This window comes from Polyodon spathula, chromosome 22 (genome assembly GCF_017654505.1).
Source record: "Polyodon spathula isolate WHYD16114869_AA chromosome 22, ASM1765450v1, whole genome shotgun sequence".
NCBI lineage: Eukaryota > Metazoa > Chordata > Actinopteri > Acipenseriformes > Polyodontidae > Polyodon > Polyodon spathula.
This window is the reverse complement of record NC_054555.1, coordinates 24,801,343-24,818,887: the sequence shown is the minus strand read 5'-3', so window position 1 is coordinate 24,818,887 and position 17,545 is coordinate 24,801,343. Positions and strand designations below refer to the sequence as shown.

The window sequence follows — 17,545 nt, the reverse complement described above, 5'->3', positions numbered from 1 at the left end:
AACACATGCAATATACCTCACATACAAGGGTAACTTTCATTCTAAATCAATTTAGTCCAGGTTTATGGGCTCTATTAACTCAAGATTGTTCTCTCTTGATTCTACATATTTAAAAAGCCTGGTGATTTAAAACTAGTGGCAATTCCCAGCCCTGGTATGCTTTTCAATTATACTCTGCTTCCAGCTTCAGTGAATCCTCTGCTGGCTGAACACAAGCATTGCGGTCCCACTGCAATCATTGCATTTCACGGGCTCTGTCAGCGCTGATCGCAGCAGCAGGCAAACAGAGATGCTTAGCTTGTTGGTAGGAACAACAACAACAAAATATTTTCACTTCCACATGAACCCCAATAACCTCTTCATTAATGCCACTCAATGTTTGTGCTTGTTCAAATTAGGTTTAGCAACATGCAACTAGTCAATAGACATTGTTTTATGTCTGTGTTATATTACACAATTAGGTACAAACTTTGTTATTTATTTGCAGAGAAATAAGTTAACCAGAAGTAGGTCGCCCCACACAGTGCAATGATACTGTTCTCTATGTAAGGTAATAACTGCAGATACCGGATTACATGACTCTAGTTATGATTGTTTTGGAAGGAGAAGAAGTTTGTTCGTACATATCAGTTGCAAAATTGTAGCTGGTCTTTTTCACAATAAAATCCAGTTATCTGGACACAATACCTCAAAAAGAATCAGTTATATACTTCAAGGACGCCAGGGTCCAGCTGCAATGATTTGGGGTAATCAAACTTCAGATACGCAGTATCAGAGCTAAATTAACCTTCAGTCTGTGCAGAACCCATCCAAGTTATTTGTTTTAATTAAGACATCATTAACGTAGAATTCTGCTGCAGTTTTCCATTGTGATGGTGTCAGGTTAAGTGGCAGACCTACACAGAATTAATGCACTGCTTCCTAATAGTAAGTTCTGATTCGATATGCAACGTTTTTAGCAGCTTATATACTAAAAACTTATATTGCCAAAACCAACAGCTGCCCTGTAGTATCGGATACAATATTGGAGTTGGACTATCATATTGACAGCATTCAAATGAACAAGTGGGATTGTTTTAGTTCTACTGTTGACACAGACACAGCACCCTGTGTCACACTGACATGCACATAGTCTTTATATGGAAGCATCATAGCCATGGTTTTGTTTATGCTTCTATAAAAAAAAATGCCTGAATGTCTCCAATTAAATGCAGCAATGAAAATGATGAAAAGGCGCAACATGACTATCCATAAAATAAATGTTTTTGAGGTTTGAATTAGACTTTACTCTAAACTGAAAACCTCTATTCTATCCATTTGCCTTTGATCTGAACAACACTCTTCCAAACATCCTGATTTTATTATGAAACATTTCTCCAAAAACGTTAAGTTTACAGCTGCAGGACAACAGCTAATGCTGGACATAGGACAGCCAGGGACAGGATCGACAGGGAGAGGATAGGCACCCTTGTTATTCTCCCTCGAACTAAACAAGGGACCCCAGAGCTTCACAATGCGAGGGGCCCAGTCTAGGTTTCAGTTCGGCTTGTTTTCACTACCAATCCAGTCATGTCACCTCTTCTTAGTTCCTGTACTCCCTGACTGCTTTGGATCTGCTTTCAGATTTCCGCTCTCTGTGTTGGCGTGCTTTGCCGCTGTTGCCCTGAGTTGTCCCTGGTAGCTAGCTGTGTTCTGCCCAACGGCGCCCCCCCAAGCATTTCTTTCGCTTGTGCTGGCAGCCTTCCACCTCACTGATGTCGGAGTGCCTGCAGAGAGTCTCCAGTGGCCCGCAATGTTTTCCCAGCTGCACACTGCTAGTTAAGCTCCTCTCACTGGGTACTGCAGGGACCGACCTGGTCTGGTGAGCTGATCAATGGAAAAGCAGGTCCATATTATGAAGCTTTACTCCAGGAACAGGCATGGCTGTACTATTCCACAGGAATGACTAGAACATAGGCATGCAGGTAAAACTTGGCTGCCTTGTTATAGCATGAAGATGGCTTCATTTTATATACCTTTTATATATTTTTTCTTACTTTTGGACATTTCATTAAGTATTTTGTAGTCGTTTGTTTTTTGTTGCGGCCTTTGGCTTCACTGAGAACCCCTAACAACCTTTCCCGTTTCTAACCCTGAGAACCTGCTTTTTGCAGAGGGAGGGAAGGACAGCACAGTTTTCTAGAACAGGATTTGTCAACATTACTTAGTCTGTCTGAATTGACCTGGGCTGTCATTAAGGTGTCTCCAGAGTATTTCTTTTTTCTGTGTTTCTTTTAGTGCTATTGTACAGATGTAGAAATCACTTTCAGAAGTTTAAATTGCAACACCAAAAATTGGTATTGATTGATTTTTTTTTTTTTTTTTCTTTTTTTTTTTTTTTTTTCCGTTAAATGTGTTTTTTACTTGACACAAAGATACTCTCTTTTTGCTGAAAGCTAAAAATATATATCTTGGTGTCACAGAGACGGCGTGCGGGGACCATTATTAATGAACCAAAAAATAAATAAAATATTTGAACAAAAATAAACACTTGCTCGCAGAGCAGAAATAAAACAATTAAACAAAATAACTCACGAACACAAAAATAAACGCTAAGGTCGGGCTGAGCAACTGCCTTCACTGATCCTTATTTTCTTTTTTTTAAATATCTCTCTCGCCTCTCGCTCTCCCGTTCTCCACTTCTGAACACACACTCCGGAGTGCAGAGAGCTGCAGGTATTTATACAGGTGACCATCTCCCGATTAGCAACAAATTAATCACTTAATTAATTTGGGAGATGGCCACCTTCTGCACGGGTTTTAATAAGGTGGATGGGGCTTCCCATCCACGCTGCAAAACAAAACGCACGGCGGTTCGCCTTCATTTATAAACAAATACATTTTTAAAACAATAACACAAAAATGCACAGCTGCGCCGTCATACAAAATAATAAACAAATAAAAAATAACACAGGGGCGGAGGGGAAGACCCCGTTCTACAATAAACACTGTGCAGGGCTGTTCGCCCTGTTACACTTGGTCTTCATAGTTTTTAAAAAAGTTTTGGGCCATCAGAGAAGGCAGCATTGATTAGTCATAACAACACGTGACACTAAGATGTATTAACTCCACAGGCTTTGTTGTATTGAACAGTAACTTATCAAGCAGATATATAATTTAATTTCAAATAGATGAGACAAATTATACAGTTTAACTGTCCAAATTAATATTGCTTCTGTCAATAAATATATTTTTCATAGTTTGTTACCACAACAAAATTAAATGTATACATTTGACTCAAAACGACATTTTGTAGCTACTGCATGAACCAAAATAAAAAATAAATAAATAAAAGGCCAGTTAATATGTACATCACAGAACCTAAAGCTTTGACTCTCGCAAAAAAACATTCCCGCTGTGCCACGGAAAAATGCACTCTTCATATCAAATGTATGATTGCAGCAAAAAGGTTTTACTGTAGCAGTATGTTCCACGACAAAAGGCTAAAAACACAAATAAGATCACATCTCAGTCATCAAGGGCATAACGAAATGGAAAAGAAACTTCCAAACAGGCAGTGACGTGGGACAGTCGAGATAATAATTGAGCTCCACACTGACGGAACCATACAAAATAAAAAACTAATCATAATCAACAATGACAAGACAAATGAAAAGAGACAGCCGATGATATCAAATAATCCTAGCTGCATAATTTTCAGACAATTTGCAACTTGTAATTTAGACAGGCGCAGATGCCAGAGAGTTCTTGTTTATTTACCAATCTCTACACCACATGAATAATTTCACACCTTCAGATTAGCATAGACTACAATGAAAGATGACTTTAATGGTTCGCAAGAAAAAAACAATTCTTAAACAGCACGTCTTTCTTATTATAAACCCCTTCCCACGTTTATTTTATCATGAAGTGTCTGGCCAGACGGCAATCGGCATTATTCAAGCAGGATGGGGGGGAGGGGGGCAGACAAATGGCTCTACTTTGGAGAGTTATTAAACAGAGGTGCAAGGCGCTTGTGTGGCATGACATATTGAGAATGAAAATTACCTCAGCGTTCAATTTAAAATCAGGGATGCAGAGATTTTGAATAATGGCATGCATTTACTGATGTGGTAAATATGTGTGTTGTGCTGCTGCTCCTTCGCTTTGCAACCGCGATGAGGAAAAAGTAAGCAATGTCACGTAAATGAATAAATCGTGCCATTCAAGCCAAAAAGCAAAAGCTATTCAGGAGAAGCCCTGCAGGAATTTTTACAACAGGGTTTCCAATCTTTTCTTGTCCTGTCATTAGAACAAACAACTTCCTGTGAATTTGGTGGTGCTGTACCATACTGAGCTCTGAATGCATTTGTATTACAGCTTTACCAAGAGCTGTGCAGTTTTTTGAATAAACGCATTACTAACTGTTGCTTTACCCAGTGTTGTACCCTGTGCCCTTGGTCATTTAGCAACTGTGAAATGAAATCACAACATTTCAGCTGAATGTCATAACCTTTGTGGCATTTTGATTCATTATTTAGCGTACGACCCCCTAACTCAGTCATGTTTTATCTTATGTATTTGCAGTTTCTCATTAGATATACAGTGGCTTGCGAACGTATTGACCCCCCTTGGCATTTTTCCTATTTTGTTGCCTTACAACCTGGAATTAAAATGGATTTTTGGGAGGTTTGTATCATTTGATTTACACAACATGCCTACCACTTTGAAGATACAAAATATTTTTTATTGTGAAACAAACAAGAAATAAGACAAAAAAACAGAAAACTTGAGCGTGCATAAGTATTCACCCCCCCAAAGTCAATACTTTGTAGAGCCACCTTTTGCAGCAATTACAGCTGCAAGTCTCTTGGGGTATGTATCTATAAGCTTGGCACATCTAGCCACTGGGATTTTTGCCCATTCTTCAAGGCAAAACTGCTCCAGCTCCTTCAAGTTGGATGGGTTCCGCTGGTGTACAGCAATCTTTAAGTCATACCACAGATTCTCAATTGGATTGAGGTCTGGGCTTTGACTAAGCCATCCCAAGACATTTAAATGTTTCCCATTAAACCACTCAAGTGTTGCTTTAGCAGTATGCTTAGGGTCATTGTCCTGCTGGAAGGTGAACCTCCGTCCCAGTCTCAAATCTCTGGAAGACTGAAACAGGTTTCCGTCAAGAATTTCCCTGTATTTAGTGCCATCCATCATTCCTTCAGTTCTGACCAGTTTCCCAGTCCCTGCTGATGAAAAACATCCCCACAGCATGATGCTGCCACCACCATGCTTCACTGTGGGGATGGTGTTCTCAGGGTGATGAGAGGTGTTGGGTTTGTGCCAGACATAGCGTTTTCCTTGATGGCCAAAAAGCTCAATTTTAGTCTCATCTGACCAGAGTACCTTCTTCCATATGTTTGGGGAGTCTCCCACATGCCTTTTGGCGAAAACCAAACGTGTTTGCTTATTTTTTTCTTTAAGCAATGGCTTTTTTCTGGCCACTCTTCCGTAAAGCCCAGCTCTGTGGAGTGTACGGCTTAAAGTGGTCCTATGAACAGATACTCCAATCTCCGCTGTGGAGCTTTGCAGCTCCTTCAGGGTTATCTTTGGTCTCTTTGTTGCCTCTCTGATTAATGCCCTCCTTGCCTGGTCCGTGAGTTTTGGTGGGTGGCCCTCTCTTGCCAGGTTTGTTGTGGTGCCATATTCTTTCCATTTTTTAATAATGGCTTTAATGGTGCTCCGTGGGATGTTCAAAGTTTTGGATATTTTTTTATAACCCAACCCTGATCTGTACTTCTCCACAACTTTGTCCCTGACCTGTTTGAAGAGCTCCTTGGTCTTCATGGTGCCGCTTGCTTGGTGGTGCCCCTTACTTAGTGGTGTTGCAGACTCTGGGGCCTTTCAGAACAGGTGTATATATACTGAGATCATGTGACACTTAGATTGCACAAAGGTGGACTTTATTTAACTAATTATGTGACTTCTGAAGGTAATTGGTTGCACCAGATCTTATTTAGAGGCTTAATAGCAAAGGGGGTGAATACATATGCACGCACCACTTTTCTGTTATTTATTTTTTAGAATTTTTTGAAACAAGTTATTTTTTTCATTTCACTTCACCAATTTGGACTATTTTGTGTATGTCCATTACATGAAATCCAAATAAAAATCAATTTTAATTCCAGGTTGTAAGGCAACAAAATAGGAAAAATGCCAAGGGGGGTCAATACTTTCGCAAGCCACTGTACCTGAAGTGCAAGTTTATGGTATAAAACTACAGCCTCCAGAATGCACTGCAGGCAAATGACATGCAAATTGTTGCTTGGTATTTAAATAAACCATGTGCTTCTCTGATATAGTGTCTTCTTGGGTGACCTACAGAGCAGAGTAAACAACTCAAAGGAAGTACCTGTACACCTCAGAAAGCTCCTCCAATTGAAGCATGTGACAGCTTTGGTCTCAATCCCTAGAGTTGTTGGAACAATAAAACACAATTAGTATTATTATTCAGCCCCAAAGATCAATGCTTTCTCTAATATTGCCCAGCATGGCAAAGAAAAATAAACCTATAATAATGATAACAAAAAAACCTTTACTGCTGGTACATGTAATTTCTGCTGGATAGAGCAATGAACAAGTGTAACAGTAAATTAACATTATTTTTATTGTAATACAGGGTGAATCAGAACACATGCATCACGGGGGCATAACCTTTGCTGAACCATGGGAGTAGGGCATTGAGGAAAAGGTGAATATGATGCTCGGGTATGCCATTGCACAGTGGTGCATCATTTTAACATGTGTTGCCTATGCTGTGTCCATTCTGATTCAAGCTGCATAAAATTTGGTTGTTTAAGGGCACCGGTCCTAAAAGGAGCCAGAAATCCTTTGGTTTGTTAGAGGAGGTCCTCCAATCCCTCACCCCACTGGATTTGGTTTGCGTCAGGGTTCCAGCAGATCCAATTATCCATTTATTTATTTTCTTTGCATTTTTAAAGCGTCGTTGCGGAATTTATTCACCAAAACAAAACAGGAACAAACAAAACACTACACTACATGAGGGCCAAAATAAAAGGCTTAAACAAAAGAAGAACACACTTCTAGGCTGGGCATTAGCTTTCACTACTAAGTTGCCAAACAATATAAAAATCACCACCCCCAAACTCCTCCAACAAACAAAGGATTTCTGGTCCCTTTTATACATGTGGCCACTCTCCAATTACCTAACTAGGGAATGGCCACACCTGTGATGGCTGGCAGGGATAGATTTAACCCCATCCCTGCCAACCTTACATTCAGACACACGCTCTATACATTAAGGGCTTTCGCAATGCCACAACTCCTTAAAAAAAATGTAATGAAAATTGTGTGGAGTAATATAAAACAACTTAAAGCATAGCAAAGCTTGCATTGCATAGTATTTGTACAGTCTTTGTATTCATTTACTGAATTATTCTGGGATTTCTATAAATAATTGTGCAATTCAACAACAGACCTATGTTAGACATCTTGCTATCCTATGCGCAGTTGATTTCTAACTCTAGATCAGAAATGACAGGCTTCTAGTTCTGGCGATGCTCAATCCCAGGTATGAGACAGTCTGCCTGCTGCTGGAAGCTGGAACAATGCATACAATTATCATTTTGTGACATTTCTAATTCTTTTTAAAAGGTCACTGTGTTTATCTTCGACTACACTTGATCTTTAACACAAGCACAGAGCTAATGTGTTCCTGCATCCCCAAGGCCCAGGATCACAGGAAGGAGCTAGATCATGCAAGACAAACAGCAGAGCTCTGAAATAAGGCTGTTCCGAACAGAAATTATAAATAGAAAGGGAAATGAAAACAGCCCAGCTGACAGCTTTGTTGTATTACCACAACAGCAAATTATGTTTGAGACAGAATCTAGCAGTAACTTAATGCTTTTGCAGAAAAGCGTGCAGCTAGTTTAAAAAAGCTACTTCTAAATATCGTGTACACTACTTTGAGCAGTGTGCGGCTGCCTATACTTTTTCCTTATTATTGTATTGAGCATCTAGTGTACTTAAGTAGCACTACACTTTGAGGTAGCACTCCAGCCTATTATAGGACATACTTAAAGACAATAACAGCAATCAAATGACATTCAGAAAATGAAAGCAATAACAGGACAGTATGCAACACCCCCATGCAGCGGAATCTACTACAAAATAAACGCAAACGTGCAAGGACTACTTCCCTTACCTTGAGGCTGGACATATATTTTACTCCCATGGAATGGCTTTAAGAACGAAAGATGCATTAAAACATGATTATTACTCTGCCCAAAAATGTGTCAAAGCAATACACTATTGTCTATATATCCTTATCACTCTATAAAACCAACTCCAACATCTTCTTTCTATGTACAGTATCTGCTGTACAAGTACAGGGATGTGAATCTCAAGCCTAACAAATGTGTCATTGTCATACATCCCTGCCACAGCTGTAAATACAAGTTTAGAGCTTGAGGTAGCATGACCTACATCCACCATGTGAAAATTAAAAGCAAACCTGGGGTTCTATCTTGTACAGTACGGGGTATTCCTCTCGAATCAATAAATCTGTAAATACAATGGCATGAACTGCCTGTGCTTCAATATACAAGACAACTGCACCAATGGCTATTGCTTACTTTAACAACTAGATCACAGAGAGTCCCAACTACAGTCAATTCTTCCTTCAAACCCATAAGGCACACGCTCAGCAAAGGATTAGCGTTATATCAAGCGATTGTTAAAGGGTACATAAAGACCTTTTTATTTTATTGTGCCCATGTGTTGCTATAACTGTTTATGTAAGGTGTGTGTATTGTTTAAATTATTATTATTATTATTATTTTTTTTTTTTACATTATGACCACCAATTTAAACTTTTTAATTGCACTCCCTACCTCAAGATGGCTTCTCATGTACCTGCACGGACCTCTCTGAACTACACTTCCCATCATCCTCCTGCTCACTGGTAAATCCATCTGTTACATGTGTGAGCATATCCACACTAGTCATATTAGCATGACTATTAAATAACACTACTCAATTATAGCCTTAAACTTACCCCACTTATTATTATCATGTCTGGGATCTTATTTTACCCTTTAGTTCATTTAACTAACAGTTTTTATCAGCATGCTTGCTACATGCCATATAAACCTGTTTTATTATTGTCTATGAAAATATTCCTCTATGCAATTAATATATAACACAGAATAATCTGACAAGTGTACCGTATTGCTATTCTTGATGGCTGTGTTTATACATTGATACAACTGTCTTTTGCATGATTGTACATGGGAGTTGTGGATTGATTGTTTTCTGCAAAGTAATACAGTCAAGCAATCAATTTACATCAACATTCAAAGTGTTCAGACACCATGGCTCCAGGTGGCTGCAAAGACACCTGTTATCAACCAGAATGCAATTCTGGGGTCAAATGGTCAACTTTCACCTCGACATCTGTCAAACCTTGTAAATTGGTCATAAACAAGAATACATACCCAAAAGGCTTCTGCCTCTTCTTTCAATCTGTTTGAGAATGCCACAGCAAACCTAGAAAACAACATATAAAACAAAAAAAACATCCGATTGGTATCTTTAATCATTTCCTCTGGAACAAACACATAATTTAAAAGACAAAGCGCACAAAAACACTGTTATATTGCATACAACAGCTCAATTCCGCTTTATAGTATGTTATATGTGCGCATCATTCCCTACTGTAATACAACCTCACTGGTAGGAAGTATTTTATACTACCTGCGTAGTTGATCTTTTTAATGATCCACACCATTAGTGATCATTATTCATATTTAAAATATATGGTAACCTTTACTTTCGCTATATTGAAGGATTCAATAATCAGACAACAATGTATACAGTTTTATGTATATCTAATTAACCTTCCAAACACACTTTTACAAATATAAATTTAACTAGCAGATCTGTTAGAATTGTAGAATGTATAAGTCAAATTCAAATATATATTATTAAAAATATGTATTTTTGTATTTAAAGTTACATTTCTGTTTTGTGAACCAAACCACACAAAATAAAACAAGATCACTAAAACTTCACAAAAATCAAGGCAGAAGGTTAATGGAATTGTTGAATAGTATGAGGAATGGCTTCAAGTAGACTAACACTTAAACCTTTAAATAAAGCAAATGGACAGATACTGTAGATGTACGGTTCTTCAATCAAGAGACTTTTTTGATCAAAGTATGTTTTAAAAACTGCAGCAGTCTGGATGCTGACTGTCATTTGAAGCTGCAGGTAGAGATCATATCTGTCCTTTGCAGAGGAAATTATCCCTTTAGGCTTCAAGGTGGATGTCTGAGTGTCTTTAAAAACTCAAACAGAACAGAGAAAGATGCTTTTGACTATCTAATGAAAGCAATATTCCAAATTCATAGATAACGCTAATAAGCTTTCAATCATGGTTACTTACAAAGGTCTGCACACAAACAGGCTTTGTTGTGTTCCTTAATTTACACAGGCCTAACAGACTGAAACCTCTTTTATTTTCACTCATTAGTGCAGCTGCATTATTCAGCAATGTACTGTAGAATCACAGCACAATTTGCATGCTTTGGTGGCACAGGAGTTGTACCATTGTAGAGTAGACCAAGGTCACAAATCAGAATTCTGCAAGCAATAACTTGTACTTGCTATCTAATTTCAAAGCTTTTGAAACATTGAAAAATGACTGTGTAGAAAGGTTTACTTATTTTTTATTTATTTATCTGAAACCCAAAATACGCATCCACACATGAAGCTGTACTCACAAAGCATTTAACCCAAGTTTGCATCTTTTTTTTTCTTGTACAATGAAACTCCTGACTTATTTATTTGAGGCTTTGTAACAAACATTCTGTGTTCTTTTTAGAACAAAGGGGTGTAAACTCGGCAACAAATGTTTTGTGAATACAGACTTGTTTTGTGAATATGCAGTAGCAACTACCTGTCTAACGACACCTTATAAACAGCTTAATTGCTCAAACTACTTTGCAATAGCTACTTCTGTAAATGAATGTTTGAGTAAAAAAAGTAAAGTGAAAATACTGCTTTTTTTTCTTACAGAATTGTATATGTTAGTATGTTGTGTCAGGCAGTTTGGCTTTGTCTGCTCAGAATGTTTTCTGTTATAAAACATGGTATCATTTATAGATATATATATATATATAAATCTATTATATATTAATATATATATATAATCTATATATATAATCTATACGCATATATAATATACAAAAAAACCCAAAAACCTAGAACCAAACCCTGCTGACAAATACCCTGTTCTATGAATGGGGTGACATCTATACACAGGATAAGATGTACAGGAATCTTGACAAATCTTTAACAGTAACTGGTTGCCTTTTTATATGTGAGTTATAATAATATGCATAACAGCACAAAAAAAATCAATACACAATCAATATACTGGGAAAATAATTGGCTACAGTCCCCAGTGGTAAAATAATCTTTTTCGTCACTATCTGTACCTTCCACTTGCCAGACTTCATTGCTCTTCAGAAAAAGTCTAAAGAAAGCAGCGGCCAAGTGGCTTTCAGCTAACCAGACAGCGATGTGAAGAAGCAATGTGCTTTCAACTATCTCCTTCCACAGAGCAATGTGCTTTCAGATAACTCCTTCCACAGAGCAACTTGCTTTCAGATAACTCCTTCCATGAGCAATGTGCTTTCAGCTATCTGCTTCCACAGAGCAATGTGCTTTCAACTATCTGCTTCCACAGAGCGATGTGCTTTCAACTATCTGCTTCCACAGAGCAAAGTGCTTTCAGCTATCTGCTTCCACAGAGCAATGTGCTTTCAGATAACTCCTTCCACAGAGCAATGTGCTTCAGCTAACTCCTTCCATGAGCAATGTGCTTTCATCTATCTGCTTCCACAGAGCAATGTGCTTTCAACTATCTGCTTCCACAGAGCAATGTGCTTTCAGATAACTCCTTCCACAGAGCAACGTGCTTTCAGCTATCTGCTTCCACAGAGCAATGTGCTTTCAGCTATCTGCTTCCATAGAGCAATGTGCTTTCAGATAACTCCTTCCACAGAGCAACGTGCTTTCAGCTATCTGCTCCCACAGAGCAATGTGCTTTCAGCTATCTGCTTCCATAGAGCAATGTGCTTTCAGATAACTCCTTCCACAGAGCAATGTGCTTTCAGCTATCTGCTTCCACAGAGCAATGTGCTTTCAGATAACTCCTTCCACAGAGCAATGTGCTTTCAGATAACTCCTTCCACAGAGCAACGTGCTTTCAGCTATCTGCTTCCACAGAGCAATGTGCTTTCAGCTATCTGCTTCCACAGAGCACTGTGCTTTCAGATAACTCCTTCCACAGAGCAATGTGCTTTCAGCTATCTGCTTCCACAGAGCAATGTGCTTTGAGATAACTCATTCCACAGAGCAATGTGCTTTCAGCTATCTGCTTCCACAGAGCAATGTGCTTTCAGCTAACTCATTCTGTGCTTTGAGATTCCACAGAGCAATGTGCTTTCAGCTATCTCCTTCCACAGAGCAATGTGCTTTCAGCTAACTCCTACCACAGAGAAATGTGAAGAAGCAATCACTACAAGAGAATCAACCCTTGCACTTAATCACTGCTCTTCTGATGATGCGGGGATGTGAATGGGAACTATCCACAGACACATCTGTAACACTGAATTAATTCCTTTAAACAAGGGGATGGTATTAAGGGATCCTACGAGGCCAGCTGGAATGGATTCATAAGTACAACAAAAATTGCAATGTCCCATACAAACAGACATATAAAAGTGAAGAAACAAGAGAGCAAGAGTTATTTATATTCTATCTCTTAGCATGCTTTTTTTTAGTGTTTCTTGAAATATTAGGGTTAATGTGGTCAGCTGAGACTCAAATGACATACATCCATTTCCAGTGATGTTGCACAACAGATTGCAAACCGGATACTGCCAAGCGACTGATAGTGTTGAAAATCATAAATAACACCACAAACCGCTCTGTAATTGAACTGCACTGGTGGTAATCTGCTCAAAATCAAATCCAACTAGAGTAGCTCTTTTTAAATTAGCTGTCTCAATATATTGGTTTTCCTTTGAATGCAAAATTCACACAAAATCAACTCACAAAAACCTGTGACACAGAATCAAACTTATCACATCTAGATTAGAAATGCTAGGCGCACAAAACCCAACAATGAAATTATGATATTACTTCAAAAAAAGATTGAGGGTTGATGCTTTAGTTACTGTATGTTGTTTTTATGTTATGTAGCTTTGCATTGTTTGGGCATATTTGGAATTAAACATGATTGTTGATGCTATATTATTTGCAAAAATCTTAAATTAAATAGGACTTTTTATTTCAATTTGCTTTGTTATTATTAACAATGCACTAATAGCAGGCATAGCATCGGTGACCTGTGGATTTGTCAAAAGCTTTGCAGCAGCTTAAAACATTGTCAGCAGGGTGCAGGGCTAGCAAGACGACACTGATTCAATGCACAGTAAAGAGTCTACAAGGAATATAAGTTGTTCTGGAGGGATATGTGACCCAATGATAACCATACCTAGTTCCTCAGAATGACCCATAGAATCATCACTTTTGAGGCATCAGTAATTTGTGTCAAGTTCGATATGGAAGCACCTGCCAACTGAGAATCTTCTATCCAGGATGTCATGGATAAAATGTGCCTAACAAAAGAATTAGTCAGGCGAAGGGTAACCCATTTACACAAATTAAGTGCTGCACACTACAGGTGATACTAATTGATGGTATGTGTTGGACTGAGGGATCAGGTTAGATGTTGATGTTACCTTGCTTTCTGCAACACCTGCCCCATGACTAGTCTTTTGGTTTCACCCTTCACATCTTCGTTAATATCGGTTCCTCCAAACACAATCCCAAACGGAATGCAGCTGTCTGAGAAAACATTAAAATAAAGAGTATATCTCTGTGATTTTCACTTCTGCCTCACTCCATCTTCAAGCCAGTAGTGAGTAACTAGATAATATTGAAAGCCTCCCCTGCCCCCATAAAACAAAAAGATATAAATCTGAAGAGATTCAGTTAATTAGGTGAGAAAACACTGTGCACAACAGGGAGGAATAAACCCACTGCCTGACAGATCATTGCAGTATATACAGCAGAGCACTAAATAAAGATTAATATATTATTTAGAGGCCTGGTTATGAGAGCAATGACAATATAATGTATCTCTCTAGAAGAATACCCAGCAGAACTAACAACACAAAACAACAGAAAGCGCTTATATGCAAGCACACACACAAATACAAAACTCCAATATAGCACTCTGTTAGTCACAAAACTTAAACTCCTTATTTGTTTGTTTTTTCTTTTTTTTTTTTTTTTTTTTTTTTTTTTTTTTTTTAAATACAGCTTTTCAAAGAGGGTTTATATATCCTTGTGTTTCAAACCACCTGCTAACCCACTTGGAATGCAAGTTTTGTGAATTGGGTCCACAGAATCAAGTTATCCCATTTTGATCAGGCAACATGAGAAGCAAGCAGTCCCGCCATTGAGTTATTATGTAAATACTGTGCAACAAGACTGCTCAGATATATAGTGAAAAGTGTTGAATTTAAATCAGTAAGACCTCAACTACAATATTGTGTTCAGTTCTGGTCACCTTGCTACAAAAAACATATTGCTGCTCTAAGAAGAATGAAAAGAAGAATGACCGGATTTATTCCTGGTTTAAAAGGCATGTCATATGCAGACAGGTGAAAATAATTTAATCTATTCAGTCTTGAACAAAGAAGACTGCGCTGTGATCTGATTCAATCATTTAAAATTCTAAAAGGTGGGTCAGAAATGGAGATTAGATAAAGGTGCATTCAGAACAGAAGCTAGAAAACCAGTCTCCAGATGTACATAGCTGTGGCTACCTTTCTTACTCTTTCCATTTAGATAGTGGCATTTATGTGTGCAGCAATGTGTTGATCACCGGATCATCTGAAGCACTGCCCACACCCACCCTGGCTTCCTTACCCAGTAGGAGCCTGCCTGATTTATAGAGGTGAATAGCGAGTGCCCCCTCGTACTTCTCTTCTGCAAGTAGGTTTGCTACGTCCTCTGGACTTTTAAAGTCAACAGTATCTCGAAGGACACAGGTATGACCTGCTGCTTCAATGTGCTCCCTAGCATAAAAGAAAAACCAAAATATACATGTGTTTATTTTTATATTAAATTATTACGGTATCATTCTCTCATTACATCATGTTAAATAAAATATCTAAATTATATTAATGTAATTCTAGGTGATGCAAAGCTTTTGGCCAGAGCTGTATAATAACACACTTTGTGGCTTCAGCTTTCCATCGCTGAGACTGAGGCTGAGGCTGAGGCTGAGAGAGATATGAAATGTGATTAAGAAACTTGGGTTGTACTCAATGAAATCACCTTCAGCACAGTAAATATACAAGAGTTATGTTTGAGGATGATGCTAGTGTAAGAGAGTAGAGGCTGGACGTGAACTGGTGATCCCGTCTTAACCACAATTCAAAAGAGCCGGGCTCCTCTGCATTCAGTTTTAGTGCTTTTAACCTCATCTCTTCACACCAACGGGACAGGGCAGAATCTGTAACGGCAGTGTACCACACAACACTGCCTGTTACACTAGGACCACAGATACTTTGTACAAGGTATACAATGACTATGTGTCTTGTTTGGTCCTAAAGTGACTTCTTGTGGGATTATTATAATGCAGTCTGGACATCTGAAGAACACCTAAATAATTTACGTCAGTCTGGACCAATTTTTTTTTTTTTTTTATAATATATATATATATATATATATATTATATATATATAAAAAAAAAATTTACCATGTCTGACTGTTATATTTACGTAAACATTGAACTTGTCACATATATTTATATATATATATATATATATATATATATATATATATATATATATATATATATATATATATATATTGTTCAAGTGACAAAAGGCACACTTGAGTCCTTAACGTAACCTGACACGGTGACCTGACTGTTGCTAGTTTTGCAAGATTAATATTAAACACTCAATAGTAATGAATTGAGAAATTAAATGACAAACATTTGACTATAAGTCTTTTTGTCTGTCTTCAAAATATAAGATTAATAGTTCTGTATTTCTGAAATAAAAATGGAGCAAATGTAATGCTGACATGAATAATCTCTCTAAAAATAAATCTGGCTCTATGTTTGTGTACAGTCTCACAAAATCTTGAGATTTTGGCACTGGTACTAAAACGTCCTAAAAAAACTGTAAATTGCTAACTGCCATATTTTGCTACTAGTGCAGTGGTGTCTTCAAGCATTTTTTCTGCCTTCAAAATTACCTGCACGGCTTATGTTCTGTTACCTTCTGGTGCATGTACAGTACTAAACACTGAATGATAACTTGCAGAATGAAGTGCCGTGTGAGTTGTGATATTTCGGGTGCAAAGCCAGTCCATGCATGTTGTTATGTATCAATAGGACTAAGGATTACCTGACCCCAATTGACATACACCACGTCACCATTGCAATAACTCACAAATACAAAGGATACCATTGCGTTAAATTGCTGTTAGTTTGTAACTGTAAAGCGTGCTGTTGGTGTACAGTAGATAGAAATCATTCTTGCAACAACTGGGCAGTATAAGTAGGGGCGGTTGCACACTAAACATGAGTGAAGTGAATGCTTTATTTAGGTTCGAAGTTTTAAAGATATGCTTTCTGTTCTTACCTGATCCTTTCAGCTGTTGTACAGTTGCCAGTTTTAGGACTCAGGCAAGCCATAAATAGTAATTTCATATCGGAATAATCTCAGTGCCCTGCCACGTTCCTATTTTATCACGGGGGAAATCGATTTAGATAATGACCGACGACCCTATGCTTTCTACAACTGTAACTCCTACTGCTATAGTTCAGCAGCAAAAATCGCCCCACCGGAAACACTAACTCAAGTCATGAGTCATTTTATTTCCTATTGTACATAATGGGCATTTTTCATTTATAGGTTAAAACTTAGTGTGTGTGCTTGTGTGTGTATATATATATATATATATATATATATATATATATATATATATATATATATATATATATATATATATATTATTCCTGGGGCCATTACTTCACTGAAAGGAATCCAGTTCCTAATCACAATCATTTATGCTACAATACCATTACAAATGCTACCTCTATTTTTTTGTTTTTTTGTATTGCAACATTGCATATTTATATAGGCAATCTGTGCTGTTCTCCATTAAACTGTTATTGTAAAACCAGTTGGTAAATGAAGCTTTATTAAAAGCTTAACAAATGCGAGCATTAAGGTTGATTTCTAAAATAGGCTTTAGTTTGAAGTCGCTCAGAGAGGCAGCATTTTCCCATCTCAGTTTATCCCAAATACTTGGACTGCTGTTAGTAATACACTAGTCCATGTCTCAGTATTGTACTATGATCCGAAAGGCTTTTGTTTGTTTTTTTTTTTTTTTTTTTTTTACTTGATCTCGTTAACCTTAAAAATCTACTATTGGATTCAAGTACCTTACC

The 17,545-nt window shown here is 37.7% G+C and overlaps 1 protein-coding gene across 1 annotated transcript in view; it reads right to left on the bottom strand.

The window, feature by feature from the left end:
* The window catches only part of glt1d1 (glycosyltransferase 1 domain containing 1), a 24,918-nt gene extending 8,019 nt beyond the window's left edge, over positions 1 to 16,899 (bottom strand). The window contains exons 1-6 of the mRNA XM_041223893.1: positions 16,734 to 16,899; positions 15,004 to 15,152; positions 13,809 to 13,914; positions 9,492 to 9,543; positions 8,201 to 8,237; positions 6,386 to 6,442 (exon numbers count right to left, since the gene is read on the bottom strand). Coding sequence (XP_041079827.1) covers positions 6,386 to 6,442; positions 8,201 to 8,237; positions 9,492 to 9,543; positions 13,809 to 13,914; positions 15,004 to 15,152; positions 16,734 to 16,801 — 469 coding nt within the window. The 5' untranslated portion in view covers positions 16,802 to 16,899. The remainder of the gene's footprint in view (positions 1 to 6,385; positions 6,443 to 8,200; positions 8,238 to 9,491; positions 9,544 to 13,808; positions 13,915 to 15,003; positions 15,153 to 16,733) is intronic.
* Positions 16,900 to 17,545: the final 646 nt, after the last annotated feature.